At 43.8% G+C, this 25,755-nt stretch overlaps 1 protein-coding gene across 1 annotated transcript in view; it reads right to left on the bottom strand.

The window, feature by feature from the left end:
- The window catches only part of TOP2B (DNA topoisomerase II beta), a 61,292-nt gene extending 56,359 nt beyond the window's left edge, over positions 1–4,933 (bottom strand). Inside the window, exon 1 of the mRNA XM_080926891.1 lies at positions 4,414–4,933. Within this exon, the coding sequence (XP_080783017.1) occupies positions 4,414–4,461 (48 nt within the window). The 5' untranslated portion in view covers positions 4,462–4,933. The remainder of the gene's footprint in view (positions 1–4,413) is intronic.
- Between the last annotated feature and the right edge of the window lie 20,822 nt (positions 4,934–25,755).

Below are 25,755 nucleotides of genomic sequence, written 5' to 3'. Positions count from 1 at the left end.
TTTTAAAGAAAAATGCACAGACAGAAAACTACAACCAATCAAAGTGCAAAATTGTAGAGCTCGGTTGAAACTGATTCAACCTAAGGCTCAAGGATCACTGTAAAAGAGAAAAAAGACAAAAAGACTGTTAAGAACCAGAGAAACAGGAAGCTTGCTGTGATAGTGTGTCTCCTAGGACTCTCAGAAGCTATCTCCATGAAGTTTTATCGACCAGGCTGCCTAAACATGACCTGAACAAGGCTGACAAGAATAGACATGTTAGCTAACTGTGAAGAGGGCCAAGATCAGACAAAGAACTGCAGGCAACTAAAGAATGCTGAGGATGGTGGAAATAATCTTCCCAAGGGAAGAGCACACCAACCAGATATCCAATACCAAACAGCCCTGAAAAGTACGTGTGTGTGTGTGTGTGTGTGTGTGTGTGTGTGTAAAACATTATATGGATTGATCGTGTTGTATTTTTTAGTTTTTTATTAGATACTCTCTGTATTTACATTTGAAATGTTAAACCTTTCCCCCACCCCATCCCTTCTCTCCTCCCCTTCCACTTGTCTTCACGAAGAGGCACCCACTCCTAATCACCCTCTCCACCCCATTGCCTTGGCATTCCCCTACATTGGAAAAATGTGTTCTTCCTGGACCAAGGCCTTTTCTCACATTGGTGCCAGACACTGCTATCTTCAGCTACATAAGCACCTGGAGCCATAGGTCTCTCAACGTGTGCTCAGTGGTTGGTGTTTTAGTCCATGGGAGTTGTGGAGGCTTTGGTTGGTTAATAATGTTGTTCTACCCATGACATGTTGTATTTATATTTTTAGGAACACACACACACACACGTAATTAAAGAAAAAAAGACTATGGATTTGAAATAGAGCAAATAGTAGTACATTGGAAGTTTGGTGGAAGGAAACGGAAAGGAGAAATGTAGTTGTAATTTCAAAAAATATTTTAAATATATTTTTAAAAATATCGATGGCAGGGACTGGAGAGATGGCTCAGCAGTTAGGAGCACTGACCGCTTTTCTAGAGGTCCTGAGTTCAGTTCCCAGCAACCACATGGTGGCTCACAAGCATCTCTAAAGGGATCCAATGCCCTCTTCTGGTGTGTCTGAAGACAGTAATAGTATACTTACATAAAACAAATAAATCTTTAAAAAAAAAATCCATGGCAAAAAAAAGAAATGTGATATGTAAGTATATATTTTTAAAGAAACTATAATGTTGTGGCTATATTTTTTAAGACAAACAACCTTCACAGATAAACACTGTAGCATTTACAGATAAAGTATTATAACTCTGGGATTTGTATTATTCCAAAGTAATGAAGAGAAATGTAGGTGACCCTGAGATGAATTTTACTAAAGCCTGAAATAGATACACAGGTATACTACTGTCTACTATGTTTTAAGATACTTCTTCACCTTATATAACTTGTTTTGTTTTATTTTTAGTTACATTTTACATTATTTCCTTCCTTTCTTTTCCCTCTTCCAACCTGTCCCATATTGCCCACTATATTACTTAATCTACCAATCTACAGTACTCATTTGAAAAAATATAAGTTACAAATTTATAGTCTAGTATTTTCTTAAGCATTTGCTACAAACTGAATTTTTAAAAAACAGCATCTTCTACTAACCAAGTTTTACAAGCTAAAAACTCAAGAAAATTGACTGCTTGAAATTTAGCATATACTTAATTTTAAATAGTTACACCATATCTTTCTAATTATTAAAATTTGTTTGGATAGTGAAAAGCAAACTAAAATCAAATTAATCATTATAAGTTAAAAACAAAACCACTCTGTTGTGTTGTCTCGAACACTAAATGGTAATCTTCCATCACAAGACAGTATCAACACATACTGACTGGAAGTAGTACAGCCACCCCTTGGCCAGGAAGAGATAGGTGCATTAACTCCAGTGTCGTATTACTATCCACAAACAGGTAGCACCACGAGACTTAGCTTCACTGTCAACACTGCCACTGCAAACTCCCACAATAAAAATCTAATCTAGCTAAATCATTTTATATAAAATCAACAAAAAACAGACTGTGACTTACTTAAACTTTGCCAGTAACAAACATTAACTCAGCACTGGACTACAGTCAAACTCCGAATTCTCAATGTTCTACTTAACAAAATTGGAACAGAAAGATTTAAGCTCCATGAAAAAGCCTTGCCTGCAATCTGTATTGCAGGCAGTGTATGAACCTGTGCCAAAGCCCACGTCAACTCAGTGTTTCATTTTCCAGTAAAGAGAACCAGCCAGGCCCTGTGTGGTGGCTCACATGTGTAATCTCAGCATTCATGAAGCCAAGGAAGGAGGATCACAAGTTCAAAGCCTGTCTAGGTAAGTGAATAAGCATATATACACTCTCTCTCCTCTCTCATAAACAAACACACAAGAATTTAAAGCAAACTATAGGGTTTATTACTGACATAAAGATGCTCGAATTAGGAACATAAAGCAAGCACCAAACCTGAAAGAAGACTTCTAATGTGACTGTCTTTTCAATAACCTAATTCAAGAAGATATATTTTATTTTACTGTAATTCCCATAATCTATAGTAAATTTAATCAACATACCTATTTTAGTTTCAAATAGATTTTTTTTCTAATTTTGAATGAAACTCTACAAGTTTTGCTCAATTTTGTATGTAAATTAATGTTTTCTATTAATCTTAAAAGGAAAGGAACCCATTAAATTGTTTATAAAGTTAATAACATCAAATTAAATCATTGCTACCGTGAAGTGAGAACAAACAATCCAACTGTTTCACAAAATGTTTGCTATGGTGACAGAATTTGGGAGGTGGCTGAGCAGCACAAGCTGTGCTTCCAGAGGCCCTGGGTTCCAGAGGATCTGATGGCTGCAGTTCCAGGCTATAGATGCCCTCTTCTGGCCTGGCCTAGGCACCAGGCACTCAAGTGGTGCACAGACATATAAGCAGTCAAAACACCCATATACATAAAATAATAACATAAAAACATTTGACAAAAGGGGGAGAGGGAACTAGAGAGATGGCTCAGTGGTTAAGAGCACCCACTGCTCTTCCAGAGGTCCTGAGTTCAATTCCCAGCACCCATATGGCAACACTGACAACTGAGCAGCTTGTCTGTGACTTGGTTCCTCAATGGCAAATATTTTCTTTTTAAGATTTATTTATGTATACGAGTACTTTTGTCTGCACGTAATCTACACACCAGAAGACAGCTGCTTAGATGTCAGTGCCTCCACAATTACCAGTGACACTGGCATACGATTACATCCTATCTTCAGACGCTTCGTTTTAGTAACAGGTAAGGGACAGCAATTTCAACCATCCTTTCCATGGACACATGTCCACTAACTTAGTATCTAATTTTCTTCTCCACACTGTCCTACTGTACTGTATAGAAGTAAGTATTTGTGGAGATTTGAAGATAAGAACCTGGCAAGTTACACTGTACAGTATCTTGCCACCGCTCTGCAAATGGTTAAACTGTTTTCCTGCTCTTCATAAAAACATCCTTTTTATAAGCAACACTTGTCGATAGAAACGTCTGTTATTCCAGACTCATCTAAACAAAGAAAACAAGGAACAAAAATGTCAACCAATACCAAGTTCCTTAGTGTGCTCAAAAGGCGGGGGGTGGGGGGGGGGTTGGGATCATCTGGAAGGGATGTGTTAAAAGTCCCTGAAATGTGTAAATTTTCTGTCCTAGCTGCCGGCCTCATCTACTATGGTGTTTTGTTTGGGAAATGACCCTGGTCTAAACTCAGTGCTGGAGTTATCGATCTGTCCTGGGAACCCTGTTCCAAGTGTTCCTGCCGCACTTGCTACTTCCGCTTCCCACCGGGAACTGAGCTCCACAATCCTCCTAATTCGGGCTTAAGTACCCCCTCTCCTCCTGGGGACACCCCTGAGCCCCAACCCGGCGTACTCCGGAGGCTGACGTAAGTAAGCTCTACTTTTAATCCCGCGGGCAGATGGACCAGCTGCGGTCTCTAACCCGCTGTCAAAGTCATCCCAAATACCCTCTCTGCGGAACGAGCCTTCTCTGGGGAGGCGCAAACCGCAGTGGCCATTCAAGTTCAGGTTCCTTTGGGACAGGCCGCCGGAAGCGGTAGCATTTGGCACAAGTACAGGGCCCAGGTTCTGCACTATTTTCTGGCGCTGCGCTTGTGGGGGGTTGGCGCGGAGGCTCGCGTTCTCGCGGTCTCCGACGTCTTGGTGTGCACCCTGAAGTTTCAGGTGAGCATTCCTCAGCAGCCTAAGCCTCGGTGGAGGCGCACAGCAGAGAGAAAAAGGCACTCAGGGCTAGGCCCTGCCTGCAACCCAACGGGGAGCCCGCCGCGCCGCGCTCTCAGCCCCCGCCCCCATCGCCCGCGGCCCACGAACAATGCGCCGGCCCGCGCCGCACTCACCGCCCAGGTCAGCGCCCCGTCAGCGCCCGCGAGGCTGGACTTGGCCATGACAGCGCCTCTCGCGCAGGCCAGGGGCTGCTCACGCTCCGGGACCGCCGCTCGCACTGACCGCTGCGAGCCTCACTCCTAGCCGCGCCCCATCGCCGGCCCGAGCCGCTGAGGAGGCCGCGCCGCCCGCCGCCCTCAAACTCGAGCGCGGCGCCCGGGCCTAGAGCACGGCTGAGGGCGAGGAAGGGCCGGCGGTGCGGCGCCGCCTTCCGGGACCCACGCAGGCGATCGGGATCGCGGGTGAGGGGCGAGGGTCGGCGCGGGCCGGCACGGGCTGGCTAGGAGCCGCGAGCTCCTGACAGGAAGGAGCCGCCGCTTCTCCTCTCGCAACCGAAGCCGCAGAGTCCTCGCCGCGGTCGCCGCCGCCGCCGCCTCAAAGGCCGCCGCTGCCTCAAAGCCGCTGCAGCGGCGTCTGACCCAGTCCTCGGGAGCGCAGGCCGAGAGGGACAATAAACAGAGCAGCGGTGGTGGCCTCCCCTTAGTCCGGCATAACACCGCACATACAGGCGCGCTCCGGGAGGGGGAGGGTGCGGCGGCCACCGGCTGTCAGTCAGCCATGGATCGTCCAATCACGGCCTTGTCACTACAGTCCTTCGACCAATCCCAAAATTTCAGGTCCCCAGAGGGGCGGGACCCGAGGGGAAAACGTCATTGCGGGTAGCAACCGAGAGGCAGACTTGGGTTTTTTTGTTTGTGTGAGACTGTGTGTGTGAGTGTCTGTGTTTGTGTGTGTGTGTGTGTGTGTGTATGTGTGTGTGTGTGTGTGTGTGTGTGTGTGTGTGTGTGTGTGTGTGTGTGTGTGTGTGAGAGAGAGAGAGAGAGAGAGAGAGAGAGAAGAGAGAGAGAAGAGAGAGAGAGAGAGAGGCAGAGTGAATGGGGTTTCCGTCAGAAGGGAGAGCGGGCGGCTGTCATGGGTCATTCCCCGGAATCCAACGGAGCCGGGAGTCCTGGAACAAGGGCTGTGTCTAGCAGACCTGCCGGGAAGCCGGGCAAGAGTAGGAGGAGGAAGGTGGGGGCAGGGAGGCAGGAAGCCTTAGGTGTCCCCAGGGACTGGGCCGGGGAGTGAAGTGCAGATGGGACTGTGCAGCCGGACTCCTCAGCCCCCAGGTCCCAGGTTGCTACTGCGCAAAGCATCCGCCAATCTCCTAGTCCTTCATCTGCCCGCCCCCAAACGCGGCAGGCAGTCTTCAGTGTCACCAGTTAGGGAACTTAGAGATAAGAGAGCCCAGAGAGAGGTCCTGGGAAGGAACGCGAACAGGTCAGGGCTCTCTTTCCGAGCTACTGACCTTTCCTCCCAACAGTGCAGACAGGTCCTTGTCAGTTCTCATCTGTCAAGGACCGCACCATCACCACTCCTAAGAGGGCACATACATCTTTTTTGAACTTCAAGAGTCGTTTTCAGGTACACATTAAGGATAGACTTTTTTTTGTATAGAAGCTTTCTAAGAATAAAATTTGCAACACCAAAGGCTTTGGCAGATGGAAGAGCTCTTGACTTCACCCAGCCTGTAAATGGAATTGCATTCAACAAGTTCTCTTTGGGCATACTCCCCGCAGTTCTCTGCCAGGCGCGGCAATAGGTTTAAAGGGACAACAGCCTCAGATGTCAATCTTCCAAGAGTGACTAACAGGAGGACACCCAAGAACTTTATCCAGATAGAGCTAACGACTTTCTGTGAGTCTCTCTGGCAGCTGAGTTCTTCCCTTAAGGGAAAACAGAAATGTCTGGGTCACACCTCTTGACCGCAGCACTTTGAATTCAAAGGGTTGGGGGAGCTCTGAAACATGGAAATAATTTAAATGTAGTTCTTAATTAGCTCTCTGGAGACCATGGAATTTCCGTTTATTTGAGTATTCTGACTAAACACCAAAGCCTTTCTTTACCTTGAATTTGGTGTTCTAGCTTATATATATATTGCTGCCAGGATCTAAGCTGGGTTGGGTGTCTGACTGACTATAAAGCACTGTGGCCTTATTACCAACTTTCCCAAGTTTATCTTTGGGCCTTCTTACCTGGGGATTTTTATTCTTTTATATACTGTGACTCTGAGTACCCAAATACTTGATGTTTGAAAACAGGTTATCTTAAAGGTTGGGTATTTTAAAGATAAATGTACATATGCTTATGTAGAATACAAACAATATCGTCTCTTTCTCTGATTTTAAGAGGTCTTACTGCATCTTAGGATGACCTTGAACCCTTGATCCTTTGTCTCAGCCTCCTAATCCCTGGGATTCCACAAATAACCACCATACCCAGCTCTTGTCTTCTTTTCAAAACATCATTTTCAAAACTCTTAAGCTTCAAATTTTGAACACAAAATCCAAATAGTTAATTAGTAAAATTCGTGTCCCTGAACTGATGCACTATTAAACTAGTTAGCATTCTAAGAATAAATAAACTTTTCTAATGAGTGTCTATCCTTTAAAAAAGACTAATCTAGGAGCTGGAGAGATGGCTCAGAGGTTAAAAGAACTTGTTCCTCTTTTAGAGGACCCTGGTTCAGTTCCTGATACCCATGTGATAGCTCAAGACTCTTTTGTAACTCCAGTTCAAAGGATCTAACAGCCTCCCTGGCCTTCTCAAGTATAAGGCACACAAATGACGCATTGATATACATGCAGGCAAAACAGTTGTATGCATATTTTTTTAATTCAGTATACAATATTAAATGAGCAAATGAACATTTTAAAGCAGAAAATTGTGACAAATAGTTAAGCCCCAACTGCGACTTTATAGGTCTTGTCCTTTACCCAACCCATACAATCCTTAGCTTGGTTCTTCTGGGACACCCAACAGTCGGGGTGGGGGGGTTCTCTGACTTTTTGCCTGCTTTGGGGATGATTTTCCTCCAACTGGGACGTGTCTTCCAGCTTACTATAAGGGGAGATGCCTGAATGCAACCTGATATGCATGTTTAGTTCACCCTTTTATGAAGGGAAATGGAAGAGGACTGTTTTGGGAGAAGAAGGGAAATGGAGGAAAGGGATTAAGAAGAGAAAAGGGGGGGAAGAAACTGTGGTCCAGGTATAATATATGAGAGAATAATAAAGAAGAAGAAGAAGAAGAAGAAGAAGAAGAAGAAGAAGAAGAAGAAGAAGAAGAAGAAGCTTGAGAAGCAAAAATGATGTTCATTCTCTTGCCCAGTAAAGATGGAAAGCATTAAAATGGAGTTCATTTGTAATTTGTTTTTCTAAATGTTTAAAATGAATTTTCTCATATTTTAACATTTGAAACATAGGTATATACATTTGCAAAGATATTTGTATTTTCATTGATATACTTTTATCTAAATTTATTTCTATTTATAAAGCTTTTTAAAAGGAATAATATTAAGTAATAATTTGCAGAGTATTGTAACAATAGTTGTTTCATTGAAAACGTCTATGTCAGGATTGGAGACTAGCAGTACAAGCCTGTACCCACATTCTGGGCAGGAGCGTAATAGGAGTATAGAAGGTTCCAAATAGTAACAGTCTGTCTGATGATGATGACAGTGATGATGCTGATGATGAGGAGGACAAAGATAGTGCCATGTACATGCTAAGAGAGTACACCTACCCCTGAGCTACCCCTAGTCTTCTCTTTTTGTTTTGTTTCACTGTTTTTTACTTACTTTGACAGTCTCCAACTACTTTGAACATTCCATCCTCCTATGGCAGATTCCCACATTAAATGGAGTTACAGCCCTGTGCTACCAAGTCTGTCTAGATTTGTCCTTTTGGCTTTTAACTACTGTATACTCCTTGTATAACTATACCTAGTACATTTAAAGACAGCTTAAATTCATAACAAGCATGGGTCATGATGAAAAACTTTAGAAATCAAAGTCATGTCCACAACCGTGAAATAATATGTTATAATTGACCTTTCTCATTAGCAACCATGAAAGCTCAACCTCAGCTGCTGGTTTGGGCTTCTGTGTCTTTTGTTTTGACAGTGTCTCACTGATGCCACACAAACTGGCCTTACACTTAGGATCCTCCTGCCCTAGGCTCAGCACCCCGGCCCGACTGCTAGACTTTCAGGCAGCCTCTGCTTACAGATCTATTTAGTGCCTGTTCTGTACTCTGGGTATGGAAACTTAAAGAGACAGTACCAAAAAGTCCCCACCTTGAGTTTATATCATTCTGTTATACATTTTTAAATGTGTTGTGTAGCTTTGAGCCAGTGTTTCCGGTCTAAAGGCAATTTTGTAGTTGCTTATTTGCTACTCAATAGCCTCTTAAAGTCACACTTATCACTAACCTTTATACACAGTAACTAATTAAATGAATAAGGAAAATAAATATAGAAAATATCCGTTGAAAATGAGTGCCCTGCAGTGCCTTGTAGAGCCCTACAGAAACCATGCATTGGTCTGATACTGAGATTCGGCATAAGGCCAGATGTTTCAGTCAGCAAGCATTTAGAGCTACTGCTGCTGCTCCAGACTCCAGGCTGTCCCAGGCTGTCCCGGTTGTGTTAGCAGTGGATACTGAGTTTATACAAAGTTGCTGCAGTTAGAGCAAGAAGGAAAGTTACAATGTCTGGCATGCAGTATACTTAGTAGATAGTTATTCAGGTTACAGCTCGACACATTTAAATATAGCTTAGTTTCACCCTTCTGTGTTCTTCAGAAGTGGGATCAAGAGAGGGCAGAAAGATTCTCTCAAGGTAGCATTTTATTTTTGTAGTATGTCTACAAATAACTGTTGTAGATTAACTCTGACTTGTCAGACTAGTTAATTTCTCTGTGGTGTGTGTGTGTGTGTGTGTGTAAGTATTGAGGATAACTGAAGACAACAGTGATGACTACATTCCTGAGTGTTACCACTACTAGAAAGTAGAAAACAATCAAACAGAAACCAAACGCCTTTAGTTCCTACCTGTAATGAATACACAAAACTTACATTTTGTTTTGAAGGAATTTGGTTTTATCGAGCCCAGTAAGCTGTCCTGATCCTAGTTCTAATTACTTGTATAGACAGACAGGACATCTTCATTTAATTTTCCTTGATATAAATCAATAATGATTCCAGGCTCTTAACTGCTCTCCTGAATTCAATAAAGTAGAAAATACAATTAGCACATGCCTCACTTAAAGCTGTTCTCGGCCTCACGGTGGAGTCTAATAGACTGCACTTTCTCAGCATAACTGCTTTGTTCTGAACAGCTCAGAACACTGGGTACTGTCATCTGCCTGTCCTTCACAGAGTGTAGCCCAACACTGTTTATCTACATCAGCCCCTCCAAGGTTCTTTAAGAGTCATAACTGAAGAAACAAGACAGCAGACTTTATCTGCTCCCATTTCCGGAGTAAGAAACTCCAAAACTAAACCTGCCAAGTTGTTTTCACCCTGTAATCTGTTCAAATATTTTAATTGAATGGTAAAGCCCAGGATGAATTATAAGTATTGACACTAAAAAAAAGTCTCAGGTGGAAAGCCTCAAAGTCAGAGGACTTCTTAAATAAAGCAGGGAAGGAACTTGAAAGTCATTCAAGGTGTTAATTAATTATCACAATGCTGAAGTATGCCACCTTTTAGTGAACCAATTAACAGCAACAACAACAAACCGGATTATTCCTTCTTTTCAAACTGTTAGATTAGCCTTGATATTTTACATTGTAAATTTTACACTACCTTGTTTAGCATCTTTGCCTGAGACTGCCAGAAAGCTAGAAGATGCATAAGTCTAAAGAAGGTTGATTTCCTAAGGAGCATATTCCTGTTTTCAGTGTTTGGGGGGAATAGAAAACTAAAGCCAGCCTGCTTAGAAATTCCATACTGAGTAGCGTTGCAGAACCGTATTAAATGTTCAGCACATAGTCATTGTTCAGAAAATCTGATCAAACTATGCAATGAAGCATTAGTGCCCTGTGCTCGGATGTAGCCATTTGACATTTGCTCTTCAGCATTTTACATCTTGGGGATTGTTCCTCTTCGAATACTAGAGAGGGTCACAGTACCTTAAACTGTTTGAATTAACATGTTATCAAGAATTAATTAGTAATGAAATGGGCCAGGGGCATTGGCACTTGCCCTGTGACACTCAGTAGGCATTAGCAATCACTGCAATTTTGAGGTCAGCCTAGTCAACATAGCAAGGACCAGAAAGGCCAGCTGTGGTGGAGTTGCTGGGGAAGATTGGTCTCCTTTTGAGAAACAAGATTGTGTGAGCAATGATAGACAGAGATGGGAGAAAAATGAAGGGCAGGACAGGAACACTCAGGCCATGGTGATCAAACGATCAAAAGTGGTCTCATAGTGCTTACCCTTGTAAGGAGAGCCTCCTTCCCCAGTTAGTTCAGTACGGGCCAGGTTCTTTCCTAAACATCAGCCTAGGATACAAAAGCTTAATCATTCTTACTGTATTCGAGGAACAGGAGGCCAAGAAACTCACAGAGTGGTTTAAGTAGTGGGAATGAAAATCCAAAACCAAGGAGAAAATTCAAATGTCTCTCCTTTTCCAAGTCTCACCCTTCTGCCACAAAACCAAGCATAGTTGGCAAAAGAGAAAGTTTGGCAGCATGCTGGGAACTTGGAAGTTCTGGGTAAGTAGTTCCTAATCCTCACCATTGTTGGCTCTCAGTGCTTGGGCACACACTGTGTTGCTTATGGTTGAATTCTGGTGACAACTACATGCTTTATCACTGACTAATTATCTTCAAACTCCAACTGCATCTGCTTTGTTTTGCCTTCTTATTACAAAGCCAGTTGCCTTTGAAGTCTAAAATATGAAAGAGAACCCATGTGTATCACGGTCCCATGTGTCTTGTAATGACCATCTGTACAATTTAAACTTTGTCATTTAAACCCTAAGTCCCTATTCTAAAGATTGCTTTCAAATGCCGAAGGGAAAGGCAGACACACGCTAGGTCTGTGCTTCAGTGCACATTTTGTGCACCTTCCAGTGCACAGAGGCTATTTTCAAGCTACAGCACAGAATATTTCTAAGGTGTTTAGTCGCAGAGATGACTTAGTGCAAGGTCAGCCTGAACTACAGATGAGGTGCAGGAGAGCCAGGTCTCCAGAGAGAAACTCTATCTTCAAAAATAAAAACCAACAAACAAAATCCAATAACAAAAACCAACCAAACAAACAAAAGCCTTGCCCCAGAAACCAGGCATGGTGGCATGGTACAGCTACAATCCTAGCACTCTGGAGGCAAAGGCAGGAGAATCAGAACTTCAAGGTCATCCTTGCATAGCAAGCTCAGTCTTAGGATGCATGAGACCATGTATCAAAAGAAACAAACAAATGAAACAAAACCTTGACAAGGTGAGTGTAGAAAAGCAAGCTCACCCATGCCTTAAATCAGAGTAGGAAGCAGCAGGGACCTTCTACCCACTTGTTTCCTCTTTTGACTTTTTGAGTACAAAATTATATGATGAGAGAGAGGTCTTCAGTGAGCACAGCATTCAGTGGGTGTGAGGGAGACGTGAACACTCATACAGAAGCTCTGGAGAGCCATGATAAAGTTGCTTAGCTGCCATGTTTAGCTGCACTCCTTTACTTCCTAAGTCTCAATTTTCAAGAGGAAAACTACGGGAAAAAATGAAATGTAGTATCAGTAGTCCTAACTGTCATTTGTTGGCATGGTGCTGGCACCTTTCCTGCTTGCTGACTTTGACAGGGGTCTGGGTTTTCAGATTTGTGCGGTTTTTGTTTGGGTTAGGAGCTTGTTCAGTGGTTGTCATTGTGACAGCATCTCCCTGTCAGGGCCAGACTGATCAGAGCCTCACTATATAGTACAGGCTGACAGAGAGCTAGAGAGCTTACCATATTCCTTCTGTCTCAGCATCCCACGTGCTAGGGTGCCATTCGGACCAACTTGAATTAGGCATTTGTTTCTCAAAGTTCTCAAGATCTATCAAGTCTTCTTGTTATAGAAGCCTATAGAACAGGGTTGTGTAGTACAAGCTGATCTGCAAATGGCTCTTTAGCATGGCCTTTTCCCCACTTCTCTGTCTTACTCTTTCCAGGGCATTCCATGTGCATAACACACACACTCAGCAGGAGCCATCAATGGAATCTTAAGCTCCTTCTGAGAGTGCCTTTACTTGTTTTAGGGACAATGGAGTTAACTCCCAATTCCCATACTCTCGCCCAGCCAGCTTGCTCAGCCAAGGTGTCTGCACTTGGCTCTGCATTGGTGACTGTGAAGTTGGATGACTTTGCTCATATCCAACTTCTCAGTCAGTCCATGAGCAGGTGTCGGATAGGAGGGTTGTTAGGCTTGGAAGTGGATGCTTACATACTGTGCATGCATTTCAAGATGCTACAGGGGTTCCTGCTCTTTACCTGCTAGAAACCAGTATCATAGTAAGAGCCATCACCAGCACTATCCTCACTGTGTGAGCAGTGTCTTCAGACATGCTGCCCCTTAAAAGACAAAGAACCTTCCCTCCCACCATTAGTAAGAATTATTGTCATTTTCAATACTGGAGGAAAGATTTGGTGACTAACTTGTCATTACCATAAACCACTTTATATACGAGAGCACTATGGCTGGAAGGTGACTGATAAATGTTCTGGCGAGGTAACAGAGTTGCAATTTCAGCAGATACGTGTCTCTTTTTAATCTTCTCAATATTTTTTCCCAAAATGATACAAGGAGGCATTAAAGACAAGTTTGAGGAGACCAGACAGGACAGTGAACATTAGTACTTGCTAAGATTAAAAGCAAACAAATACTAAAATCTTTCCAACCAGCATCCTTCTGACATAGTTAAGAGGTTTCTCAGCTTTCCAAAAGAGCTGAAATTATAACAAGTACTTAGGCCAAATAGAAAACTTTAAGGAGCTTTTAAACAATCCACAGATAATGCTTGTCTATGCTGGAGTGCTCTGAGCGTGAACCTAGGTTGGAGGGTGAACAGGTCCGTGGTCACTGCATTCAGAGCTTTACTGGTCAGGCAGCTTCAGCCTTATCCTCACGAACAGATGATATTCAGCTCTAGTGAATGAAGGCGGTCACCTATGGCCCTACATGCTCTGTATTTCATACCACAAACAGGATAGATACTTGACAAGAGAAGAAGACAAAGACTCAGAAGATAGTAAGGAAAATGCACAACTATATAACAGTTTCTATTACTTACTCCATGTCAGAGAGTCAACATTAACCCTTGGGCATCTGTTATATGTAACTCATTTTATCAATATTTATTGAACACCTTCTGTGTCAGCTGGGTTAGCGGATGCTAAAGAAGAATTAGCTAGAGATAAATCACACCTCTTACGAAGCATGTGGAAGGAAAGACTGGAAATAACAAGCTGCTTGAGTCTGTAATTACATCTGGGGACAACAGTGGGGTGCAGAAGAGCTGGGTGTTGTTGGGAAAACTATTCAGCTCTGAAGATGGAATGAGTTAACACACCACAACAACCCAACAGCAAATGTGAGGCTGGGGCTGGAGGAAGCACACAGAATTGAGAAAGAGGACAGTCACAGCGGAAGAAGAGATCTCATCCAGATCAGACAGGGTTGGGCCACATTAAGGATTCTTCTCATGGTCCATGAAAAACAAGGAAAGGGTGAACCACTGATGAATTTGTAAGCAGTCAGTGTCATGACTCAACTACAATTAGAGTTCACTATTCTATTTGTTCTAATATATACTATATATTATCTAATATATAATAAATATGTCATTTCCTCATCACTGCCAAAAAATCAGGTATCAATTCTTAGAAAGTATGCTAAGCTGGGAGCAATGTTTCTATCCTTTTACCACTGGAAAATCTAGACCTTCTGGTGAATTACTGTGTCCTGCCTAGTGGCAATGAGCCTTTCACAAACTTAGTTCTCCATCATTGACAATGGATTGATGTCTAGGATTTATAGAGAACCCAAAAGTTGCACATAGAAAAAGGGCTGGAGAGCTAGGTCATTTGTATCAGGACTTTGCTCTTGCCCAGATCCTCCTTAGCATTTGTTTTCTAAAGAGTGGCCGTTCTGAGTGGAGTGGAATGCAATTACAGTGTGGCTTTGATTTGCATTTTCCTGAACCCCAAGTTTCCTAATTCATACCTGTACTATTTCAACACTTAATAGTAAAACTGTCTCAAGAAAAGGAGAGGGAGACTGAGAAGCACTATGTGGAGGAGAAGGAGCACTATGTGGAGGAGAAGGAGCACTATGTGGAGGAGAAGGAGCACTGTGTGTGGAGGAGGAGGAGCACTATGTGGAGGAAAAGGACCATGTAGAGAAGGAGTACAATGTGGAGGAGAAGGACTATGTGGAGGAGGACTATGTGGAGGAGTATGTCCTGGGGGATAAGGGGAAAAACCATGTCACTTGCAGAAAAATAGATAAAACTGGAGAATTCCGCTAAGTGAAGTAAACTAGACACAGAAAGACAAATATTTCAGTCTGCCTCTCACATGTGCAATGTGTATTGTAAATCTTTAAAGGTGAAATTAAAAGGGATTATGTGGAGAGAGAAAGACTAAAAGGGAGGATGATAGTAGGGTTGGGATAGAGACAGATCATTCATGTTTTCTCTCAATATGTAGACTTTATGTATGTACACATAAAGTCAAATGTGTATGTGTACATACATGTACACACATTGAAAGTCAAACGATTTGGGAGAAATAAGGAGACAAGGAGGAAGGTGAAGGAAAAGTCTCAAACTGCAGGAGCTGATCTACCCCTTTGTAAAAGCCTCAGACAGCCACATAAGAGGTCATAGGGCAGAAAGGTAGGTGCTCGGTTCCCTAGTCCTGACTTTGAAGGAATTCGTATCACAGGACAGGACTGCCACTTTCCAATGCAACCACCTCTATTTATTTACCTTGCATCTCTCCTCTCTCTCTCTCTCTCTCTCTCTCTCTCTCTCTCTCTCTCTCTCTCTCTCTCTCCTTCCCCTCTCATTTTTTGTTTGCTTTTTGAAGCAAGGGCTTACCAAATAGCCCCAGCTGACCTGGAACTCACTATGCAGATCAGGCTAGCCCCCCAAAATGACAGAGCTCTGCCTATCTGTTTCCCAAGATTTTCTGGGATTCTCTGAAATTTTTCACAGATTTTTTTGTTTTAAATTTCTCAACCCTAACAAGTTTCTTAATTAATCCTTCCAAAATATATTTTCTCCAGGTCTCTGATTCCTCCCTCTGAAAAACAAAAGGACCCAAATTTAATGCTTCTTTCTAACTGAGTAAATCAATGGTGTTTTTACTTTCACCATTATTCAAATGTAAGACTGACAATTTGAGAAGTAGGACCAGTGAGTGGCTTGCCACTCCATAACCTGTTCTGATAACGTTTTCTGTAATTTTATAACAAACATTCCATATTCTACCAACATTGTTGGTTTCTGAAGGCGAGAGCACAGCCAGGCTTTTTCAGCAGAAGGAAAGAGCTCCTCCTGCTTACCTGTGGGCTCTAGGACAGAATGCTCACAGTCAGGAAAAGCAGAAGAGAAGGGGGGGGGGGGAGAGGAAGGGAAGAAAAAGAGGAAAGAGAGTGGGGGAGAGAGGAATGGAATAACTAGATCGTTCCTGTTTGGTTTTGAACTTTTCAAAACTACCTTTGGATGCTTAAAAAGTCATTTTGGTTGTGGGCCCTCTTGTTAGACTCATGAGAGGTCACAGGACAAAACTCTTGGGGAACTACTGTTTTCCCCAAGCTCAGCCATCCAGTGTTTCTCTCCTAAAGGCAGCCTTAGCTGAGCCACTCCTGTGAGGAGCCAGCTGAGCACACCCCCATACCCTCTCCTGCCACGCCCCCCAGCCACCACCTGCAGACTCTATATTTGTATTAAGTTGACTTGGTTCTCTGCTGCTCCCTTGCTCTGCCAATTGGTTTCATTTTTTTTAAATATTAATTTTTCATGAGTTTAAAACAAGTCATCAAATCAGACCTGTCCCCAGGTTCTCCTCTAATTCTGCAGCCCCCACTCTCTTCCCCACCCCCAGCTCCTCTGGCCCTTTTGGCTCTGCCAGTCTCTTGGCCTAGGTTGCCCCTCTTGGTCTGCGGTTCCTCTCCCCCACTCCCCTCCTCCCTTTCCTCACATGGCCCAGCTCAGTCAGGGTCGGGTTCACTCTACACTCTCCCAGAAGTCTCTGCACCTGGCTCTCCCCTTTACCTACAACAAATCTTCTCCACAGTTCCTAGAAGCTGTCATGTTCTTTCTTTTTCTTACTTCTTTTTTTCATTCAATATATTACTGTCCAGAAGGTGGCTTTGTGAGCTATGCCCTGTGTGTTTGATACAGAAGGGGTGAGATCGGTGGAGAGCAGATATGACATGGCGCAGCCAGCAGAGAGAAACTTGTATAATTAATTGGAAGGGCCAATTTGAAGGATAGCTCAGATTGGCATGGCCATGTTTCTCTACTCTGTACTGCACTATAAGCTGGCCTCGAAGTCCAATGCCTGCAGTTCCTTTCTATCCAAACATAGCTCTTCAGGACACAGAGAGGGCGGTGCAAAAAGAGATTGTAGGTGCTGTGTTCTCTTATGCATATCTGAGTTATGAATATACTATACTGTGTAATACATCTAATCTCCCTCAAGCACTCAAGTGACAGTACCTTCCTCTCTCTCTCCCTCCCTCCCTCTCTCTCCCTCTCTCTCCCCCCCCACTCCCTCCCTCCCTCCCTCCCTCTCTCTCACTATCACTACATCTCTTTTGTTTTCTCAAGACTGGGTTTCTCACTTTTTAGACCAGGTTGGTCCGAAACTCAGAGATCTCGTGGCCTCTGCCTCCCAGAGGCTGGGATCAAAGGTGTGCACCACCACTGCCTGGCTACTGTGGCATTTTTAATTTCCAATAGGGGTGTGTCCACTCGTGGATGATACCTCCTTCTCTTCAACTTTAAAGTGCTGTGCATTTAGTCTTTTATATCTCTCCCAAACCTGTTCTTTCTATTCCTAAATATTTAACTTCTGCTATTATAAAATGTTTATAAAAATAGTTAGGAAACCCCCATTTAAGACAGAAATTTTTCAATAAAAAGTAATGTTTTACTGGTTCAACTTGAATGTTAGTTTTAAACTGTTTTTACTGGCATTTAGTGCACATTTTATGACAGCTATCATAACTAGCCATAAATATCTATTTCAAGAAATATCAGGAACATGCTTTGGCCTCTTAAACACTGTATCTTGTCTCATCTTGAGAAGGGTCTGGAGCTCGTCTGTGTTCAGGACCGAAACACTCAGAAGCTTGATTTTAACACGCACTCGGCCTTCAAGGTCTTCTCTGCTGTCATAAATGCATACACAGCATTTTCAGAAATTATTCAACCACAGAACAATCTTCTCCACGCAGGATCTCGAGAAACTGATTGGTAGAAATGCCGGCTCAGAAACCACCAGCTCCTGTGTAGCAGCTGAGTTCTCTGTTTGACAGAAATAAAGACTCTAAATGGTACAGGTGAAATGAAGAAATGGCTCTGCTTAAAAACAGCATCCAAAAGCAGGAGATAAGCAAGAGTACATATAACAAAAGAAATATAATACTTTCACCAAATGATATTGAATTGAATAAAGGACTTTTTAAAATGGAGCGACTTGCCATGATAAGATGCATACATCCTACTCACACTGACCACACACACACACACACACACACACACACACACACACACACCCTGATTGACAGTGTGACACAATCCTTGGCTGGATGCCAGCTGTCATCTTTGTAGAAATTAACAAACTGATCTTGGAACAAGATCTTGTGTCCAAACTCATTACAAAGAGCAGTAACCAAGACACTGAAGTTCTGACACAGGGTAACTATTAAATCATGGGAATACAGTTATGGACTCCAAGTACACCCACACCAAATACACCCATCTGTCTTTTCAACAGATGCTGTTAGGAAAACTGGCTACCCAAGTTGAGTCTGAGGTTAGGTCCTCCATAGCATGTGCAACACTCACAAAAATAAGGCAGAGACTCGGCTGGGTGGTGGTTATTACTTTTGAATCCAGCCCTTGGGAGGCAGAGGCATGGGAGGATCTCTGTGAGTTCGAGGCCAACTTGGTCTACAGAGCTGGTTCTCAGAACACACATTAAGTAGGAGACAATTGCCCGTAACTCCAGCTCAGGGAATCTTACATTCTCTTCTGTCTTTCAAGGGCTTGTGCATTCACAAGCAACCCCTACCACACACACACACACACACACACACACACACACACACACACACACACATTATTTAAAGTAAAATAAATCCAGTAAAAAAAAAACAAACAAACAAAAAACCTAGCCTTAACTATTTTACATTATAAAATCTGACTTATTCTAGCTGGAAAATTTGAACTTCAAACTATTTCCTATCTTTAAGTCAAACATTAAACATAGAAACTATGTAATACAATTTGTTATGGCATGATGAAGGCCCACATCAAAATGACTTTGTGCTCTTAGCTAGAAGCAAAAACATGCTATGAGGAGATTTTCATTAGGCTAAATATGAGGTTAGGGTAAATAGACCCAAGAGTTCAAGTTTAAAGAGATATACAGAGGGACTCAGCCTAAAATGGAAATGACACAAACCATGTAACCATGATTGTTGAGGCCCCTGAAGTCACATTTATTGCTTTGTTCTTCAAGGATATTTTAAGTGTGGAGCCTGATGTTTAAAAATAAATGAGAATCATTTATTCATTCAACAAACATTGACTGGTAGGTTAAAGATTGGTGAATAAGAACAAATTATTCTGTCCTGATTGCATTATCTATCTTGTATGCCTTTCGTGTCTGAAATACTTTATTAGAAATGATTTTAACTGATAAATTGTTCAGTTTCAGTGTTCATTGATCGTAACTTAATACTATCGGTGGCAGGATTTTTCTACGTAGGATTCACTTTTGCTTACATTTCTATATTGTGTGAGCATTTGTGATCCTGTATGCATGGTCATTGGAGTGTGGAGTTGGTTTTCTCTTTTCACCATGAGGTTTCTGAAAATTTAGGTTCTCAGGCTTGGCAACAAGTACCCTTACCTACTGAGTCATCTCAGGGATATGTGTGTGTGTGTGTGTGTGTGTGTGTGTGTGTGTGTGTGTGTGTTGTACTTATTAAATATGTATGTAAATATTTATTTATAAATACATAGTAAATAACCACAATATATATTAAATACATATATATTCAGTATAGATACACTAAAGGCAGAGCTAGAGTTAGCATTAAGAGAAAAATAATTTTTCAGTTGATCCTAAATTTAACAACTCTGAAAACCTTTTGGGGGGATGGGGCAAAGACATTTAATTATTTTTGTTTGACTGTTCAGAGTGCCTGGTGTTTGAGCCCTAGCTCATCCAGTGCACAGTGAGCATGGCGCTAGGTGTTCTCCTACGGTGTAGCAGGCACTGGGGCTGCACTGGGCCCGAGGGTGCGGCTCCAATATTAATAAAGGAAAAGAAGTCTTTGCCCTCATTGCTCTCTGAATATAATCTCACTCTCATCTGCCCACCACCCCATCACAGAGCTACTCTCTGAAGGTTGCCCATAGCAACCCACAGAGGCACAATTACTGAGTGTCACAGGTGTGACTGTGGGATGCTGCCTAATCGAAGTCCATCCCAACAGAGCTGCGTCTGAGAGAGTGGGGATATCAGAGTCGGGGAAAACAACTGAAAGGCCACAAGGCTTCCTTTGCTTGGCTAAGGACTAACACCATAGCCTTTTCTGATCTGCTTGGGTGTGTTCCTTGGCTCGGCTCACCTTCCTATGTGAGGCTGTCTAAATCCCAGCACAAAACCTCTGTCCCGTGAAAGTTCACATCCAGAGCAAAGATGACAGAAATATCTATTTAGGTTGAACAGAGAGAGGATAGAAGAGTTTTAATGCACCCCTTTCCTGTGTGTTCAGGAGAAGCAACCACCGCTGTTTTTCCTCTAATTTCTTGTGGATGTTTCAAGCAGGACCCGGACAAACGAGCTCTATTAAATCTTGTCAAGCAGCTCCGCCTGCTTGGTCCGCGTGCTGTCTCCGTCGTTCTCAGGCTGAGAGCCTTGCCCTACTCCTCAGCCTCTCCCCTCCTTCCCGCCTTTCCATGTTTAAACTGCACAGCTGGCAGTACTACAGGTCTGACTCCATCCCAGGTCTTCAGGAAGACAGCAAAGAACTCTCAGCTTCAGTGTGCCCAGGACACACAGTCGATGGACAGCAGCCCGGGCCTGGAGTGGGAATCCAGCATTAGCCAGTTTTGCAAATGTTGCCCCTGCTGGTTGGAAGCAGGTGACAACAACAAACACACAGGAATGGGGTCTCCAGGAGCAGCAGGAGGCACCTGTCCCACTGGCCTGAGGGAGCAGGGAGCAGATGATGTGTTTTACAGAATAGCCTTGACTGTTTGGCCTCACCTGCAAACTATCCCTTGTTTGGAAGTTCGCCTTTGCTTCCCATCTCCTCAACTAATGACCGTGCCTCCTTTTATTTTATTTTTTTTCTGAAAAATAAATACATTTAGAGCCATCAAGAACCTCCAGCAGGGTGGCCCATAGTTTCTCTTACCCATATCCACTTCGCCCCTGATTCTCAGCAACAGCAAAGATGGCTTTCTTTCTCAATTCTATGCTGATCTCCCACTCCCCCTCTCGAGCTTTGGTTTCACCTGATGTCCTTTTCATTTGAACACACCGATTCGAGGGCCTCCATTAATTCTGCCCCGGGGACAACGTCTGTTCCCACCTTCTGTCTGTATTCAGTCAACCTCCTGGGCTTCGGTGTCAGCATTCGGGGACTCTGACACTGGCTCCCTCGGTGGGATCTTCTCTGTGGCTCACATCAGGGAGCTTTCTCAGCCTCCCGTGCCCCTTCCACATCCTGTCCACAAGCTCGTTCCTCTCTGTCAAGGCTACCGTTGCCTCCTGGGTCAACCTTTACTCCCTGACCTCCCTCGACTTTTATGACAGATTTAGCTGATCCCCAGCTCCTGGGCAGCCTCTTGGATACACCCATGTGACCAAGGAGCTTGCACACAGCTCCTCTCATCACCACAAGTCCCAGACAGATTTTGTTATTTACACTGCAACGAGCATTTGACCATATCGAAGTCCAGCTGCTGGGTGGGAGGTGGCACAGGGACAAGGGTGGGACAATAGCTAGCAAATAGATCTCAGGGGGTAGCACTGGGCCATGAGAGCGGAAGGTGTCATCTTCGAGGGAGTAAGAAAAGCTCCCTTTTGGAAAGTTGCCACTTGAGTACAGACCTGCCTGAAAGAGAAGGACTTAGCGTGCGGGGACTAAGGGTTCCAGAATGAGGAAAGAGCAGGCGAGGCCAAGGCATGGGGCTTCAGTCGTAGTCCCAGAAACATGGGGAGCCACTCAGAGTAAGAGATGGTAGAGGGCGAGGCCTGGGAAGCAGCAGATGCCAAGTAAAGGTACCAGTATTCGCTGAGGAACTGGTCTTACAGCTAAACAAGGGACATGCTCTGACTTGGAGCTCCTGTGTTCCTGTTTGGGTAAGTAATCCTCAACTTACCCAAAGTCCTTCCTACCTGTAACCCTGGCAACCCTTGTTACCTTTAAAAAATTATTTTTAAATACAGCTTAATGGTCATAGTAATTTTCTATGGCAATTTTTATATTTTGCTTTTGTTGTTTTGTTTTGTTTTGATAAAAAGGCCTGTACGGCCCAGGCTGGCTTTGAACTTGAATCCTGCTCATCCTGCGCCACTGTGCTAGCCCAGTGTCACTATTCTTAAGGACAATTACTGGCAGTATATAGCGCTATAGTCATAGTTTTAAAAATAAAATTTCCAAATGTAAAAAAATAATGGCAACATCTAAATTTTTATTAGGATCCAAGTAACAGAGGTAAAATTTGCCATAGTTAGTGGGCCATGAGCCTTCTCTCTCCCAGGCTGCAGCCGGGGTGCCCATGGTTTCTGACGACTCACAGGAGAGCAAAATCACACCAGCTTGGTCATTTTATAAAGAGAGCGGCGAGACTTGTAAGTTGACCAGGTCTGGGTCACGTGTGCTCCACATCCAGGGCACAGGCAGAGGTCTGTGCACGTGTGAGTCCCGAAGTGGGCGGAGCCAGTGCCCCCAGCTGGAGGGGCCCACTTCCGCTTCCTGCTTCACCACCTAACCGTTAGAGAAGTACATAATTCTCTTCTTATTTGGACATTTATTTTACATCAGTTGCAAAGGAAATCACTGATTTCTTCAAGGCTCCTTTCCAAAGGTATACAATCTGGATAATTAATACTTTAATACCTGGAATTGCTCACTTTCTGTGTGTAGCATGAGATGGAAGGTTTGGGAAGTTTAGGCCTGTGCATTCTCCAGGGAAACTGGTTATTCAGGAAAGTTTAAAATAACCAAGTGCATGTTAAAAAAAAATAGCATACCCAGGCATTATCTACCTGAAGAACTTGTCTTTGTCCAAGGCAGCCTGCCAGCGGCTGGAATCTTAATGTTACCTAATAATGAAGGCATGTGTTCCATTCTGGAACTTTGTTTTCTGCATCCCTCTGGGGAGAGTAGAAGCTGCTGGCCAAAGCACAAGGCACTGGGATGCCTGCTGGAACCTTGGCTGCTCTGGGCTCTGGAAACATGGACACTAGGAAGATACAGGCGGCTGACTTGCCAGTTCTTCTGCTTTGAGTTCCCACAGCAAAGATTCTGGGTTCTTGACTACAAGGAAACAGAAACTTGAGAAAAGACTTAGATGAATTTTACCAACACCCCCACGGGTGGGGGGGTGAGCATAGGCACTGGGATTCCACTAATGGACAGAGTTGTTGAGGAGGTGGGGAGGGGGCCTGCTTGTAACTCAGGGAAAGAAAGGGCTTGCAGCTAACAAAGGGAAGCAGACCTACTGGGAGAGGCCTCCTTGAGCAAGCAGAACAGGGCCAAGGGACCCTGGAAGATTTGTGAGTCTAGGCTGAGGTCTGGCAGATGCATTAACAAAGATGGAAATATATGTTCTTCAACTAAACTAAAACTCCAGTTGGAGGCGAGGAAAACAAAGGGAGTGAAAAGTAGACCGTGTTCCAAAGATGGTTTGTCCCTGTAACTCCCTTGAACTGAACAGCATAAGCACCTCACAAAGTGCAGCTCCTGGGGACTCCCTTGAGAACTACCGAGGGACACATTAAACTCAAGACTCATCCAAAACCCTAGGAAGCCTGAAACATAGGCTTCAGACAGCCAGCAAGCAGACAAGCCCCTCCTCCCATAAGCCACATTCCTCTTCCAGCTGCATGCCAGACTGACCAGAGCCAAGTTGGAGTACTCCCCAGGGACAAGCAGGAATGCAAAACAGAGAGGAATTGAGCTCCGGGAAGATTCATATCCAAGAGAGTTTTTATGAGGCTAACAAAGGACGTCAGAAAAACTAGGGCCAACTGGAGCACAGCCCCGGCTGTAAATCCCTGAGGCTGAATGAAGTGCTCCAGCTAATGAGAACTTCCTTTTGGAGAGAACTGTTCGACAAAGCTATTAGCTGCTTTGATATTGGGAGAGAAACCCAGTGATTTATCAGGGTTTGAAGAAAAGTAATAAAACTCATTTACGGTCTGCATTCTTAAAACCTTAAAACCTCATGTATTCATAGGCTCTGTTCTTTCCTTCTCCTCTTCCCTTCCCCTCCCCCTTTTATTCCTTCCCTCTTCTCCCCTCATTCTTCCCTCACCCCATTTCTCCTCCTCCATTGAATAAAATCTCATATTGTAGTCCATGCTGGCATTGAATTTGTGGCAATTCTCCTGCCTCAGCATCCAGATTACTGAGATTTCATGTGTCATATCACCATGTCCAACCCAAGGCTCTGTTCTTAAAACTCTGAGATGCTGTACAAGGCGAGAAGAGCAGAAGTTGTGTTTGCTGTGCTTGAACGGTAATCACCAGTTCACACCGCCAGTTCACACCGCCAGAGTAGAGCACAGTTCTCACCTCAACAGGGACAAAAGAGTTCATTCTGGGGACACATAGGAACACAGGCTCGGGTAAACCCCCCCCCCCAAAAAAAACATGTTCAAACATAGAAACAGGCTCATAAAATTTTCACTGTTACAAAACAAATCAAAGTCATAAATCAAGGCTCTTTCCAAATACATTTATAGGACTAGAAAGTCAGAGGTTACAATAAAGCAGTGAGTGTCAGATGCTCTCCGAAAATATCCTAAGCTTTGGGTTTGGTGAAAACTAGTGGTCTAAGCTATTACATTGCAAAAGGTTAGGTCAGGTCAGGAGAGACTGGAGAGTGGCTAGTGTAAGGAATAAGGCAGCGCTGTGGATGGACAGCACCCCAGTACCCATCATCACCACGCTCTCCGTACCTAGTCTGCCTGTTGTTTCAACTGTGTTGGAGTCTTCCAGACCTAAGCTACTAAGCTTGTCCCAGGGATTCTCAAAGACCTTATGCAAGAGAGCAATCATCATAGGCCATCACTGAACCCTGGAAAGATGCTTTGAAATCTGGTGCACTGAGGATACCAGGGTACCAACATTCCTGGCAGCTTTCAACTATGATGCCATCAACCATAATGGCTGTGTGTGAGCAAGCCCAATGTTCTAGAGGAATCTCAGAGGCCACTCTTCCTTGGTGTCAAGGAAAGTCCCTCTAGATCTAGAAACTTCTGGGAGGTCCTGGTGAGCAGGAAGAGAACCCATAGCCCTATACAAAAGGCCTCTCATCTTCTTTGGCACAGCAGGACAACACTCAGCTCTGGGTTGCCAAGCAGCCGGGTCCCCATTGGCAAGGCAGAGAGGACATTTGAAATCTTTGCACAGAGGCACTGATTATGTGTGGTGCTGGTAGGTGGGGGTGATAGGCTGGTGTGTATCTTCAAATCACAGGATTGGTCTATACTCAGTAGATGTTCCCATGACCAAGTAAACTAACTTCAGTCCCATCCTACTGTGGGCTTATCATGTAACACTAACCATTCAGTTCAGATTGTGCCTTGGCTTTTCCATGGGCTTAGTAGGCATGAGCCCCGAGAGAAGCCCAGTCTGAAATGTTCTGAAAAATATAGAGTTGCTTTTGCTTTGTTCCAAATTACGGGCAGGTGTGAAACTGTCAGTGATAAAACAGCACCATTATAATGTCTTTCTTCTGATCAAAAAGCTTCTCTAGCTGAATACATGGCTCATGACTGTCCCTAGTACCCTTGAGGCAGAGGCAGAGGGGATGGTAAGAGTTCAGAGTGAGACACTGCCTTAATTTTTTTTCCTGGTGTTATGGTCAACTATCGCAACAAAAGCAACTGAAGGAAGAAAGGGTTCAAGGGTTCACAGTTCTTGCTGACAGGGAAATCCAGGCAGCAGGAGTTGGAAGCAGTGAAATGGCGTCCCCAACAAGGAAGCAGAGAGCAATGGCAGGTGCTGCTTAGACT

This window comes from Micromys minutus, assembly GCF_963924665.1.
Source record: "Micromys minutus genome assembly, chromosome: 12".
Classification (NCBI taxonomy): Eukaryota; Metazoa; Chordata; class Mammalia; order Rodentia; family Muridae; genus Micromys; species Micromys minutus.
The sequence above is the reverse complement of the archived record's forward strand: the minus strand, read 5'-3'. Positions and strand labels throughout refer to the sequence as shown.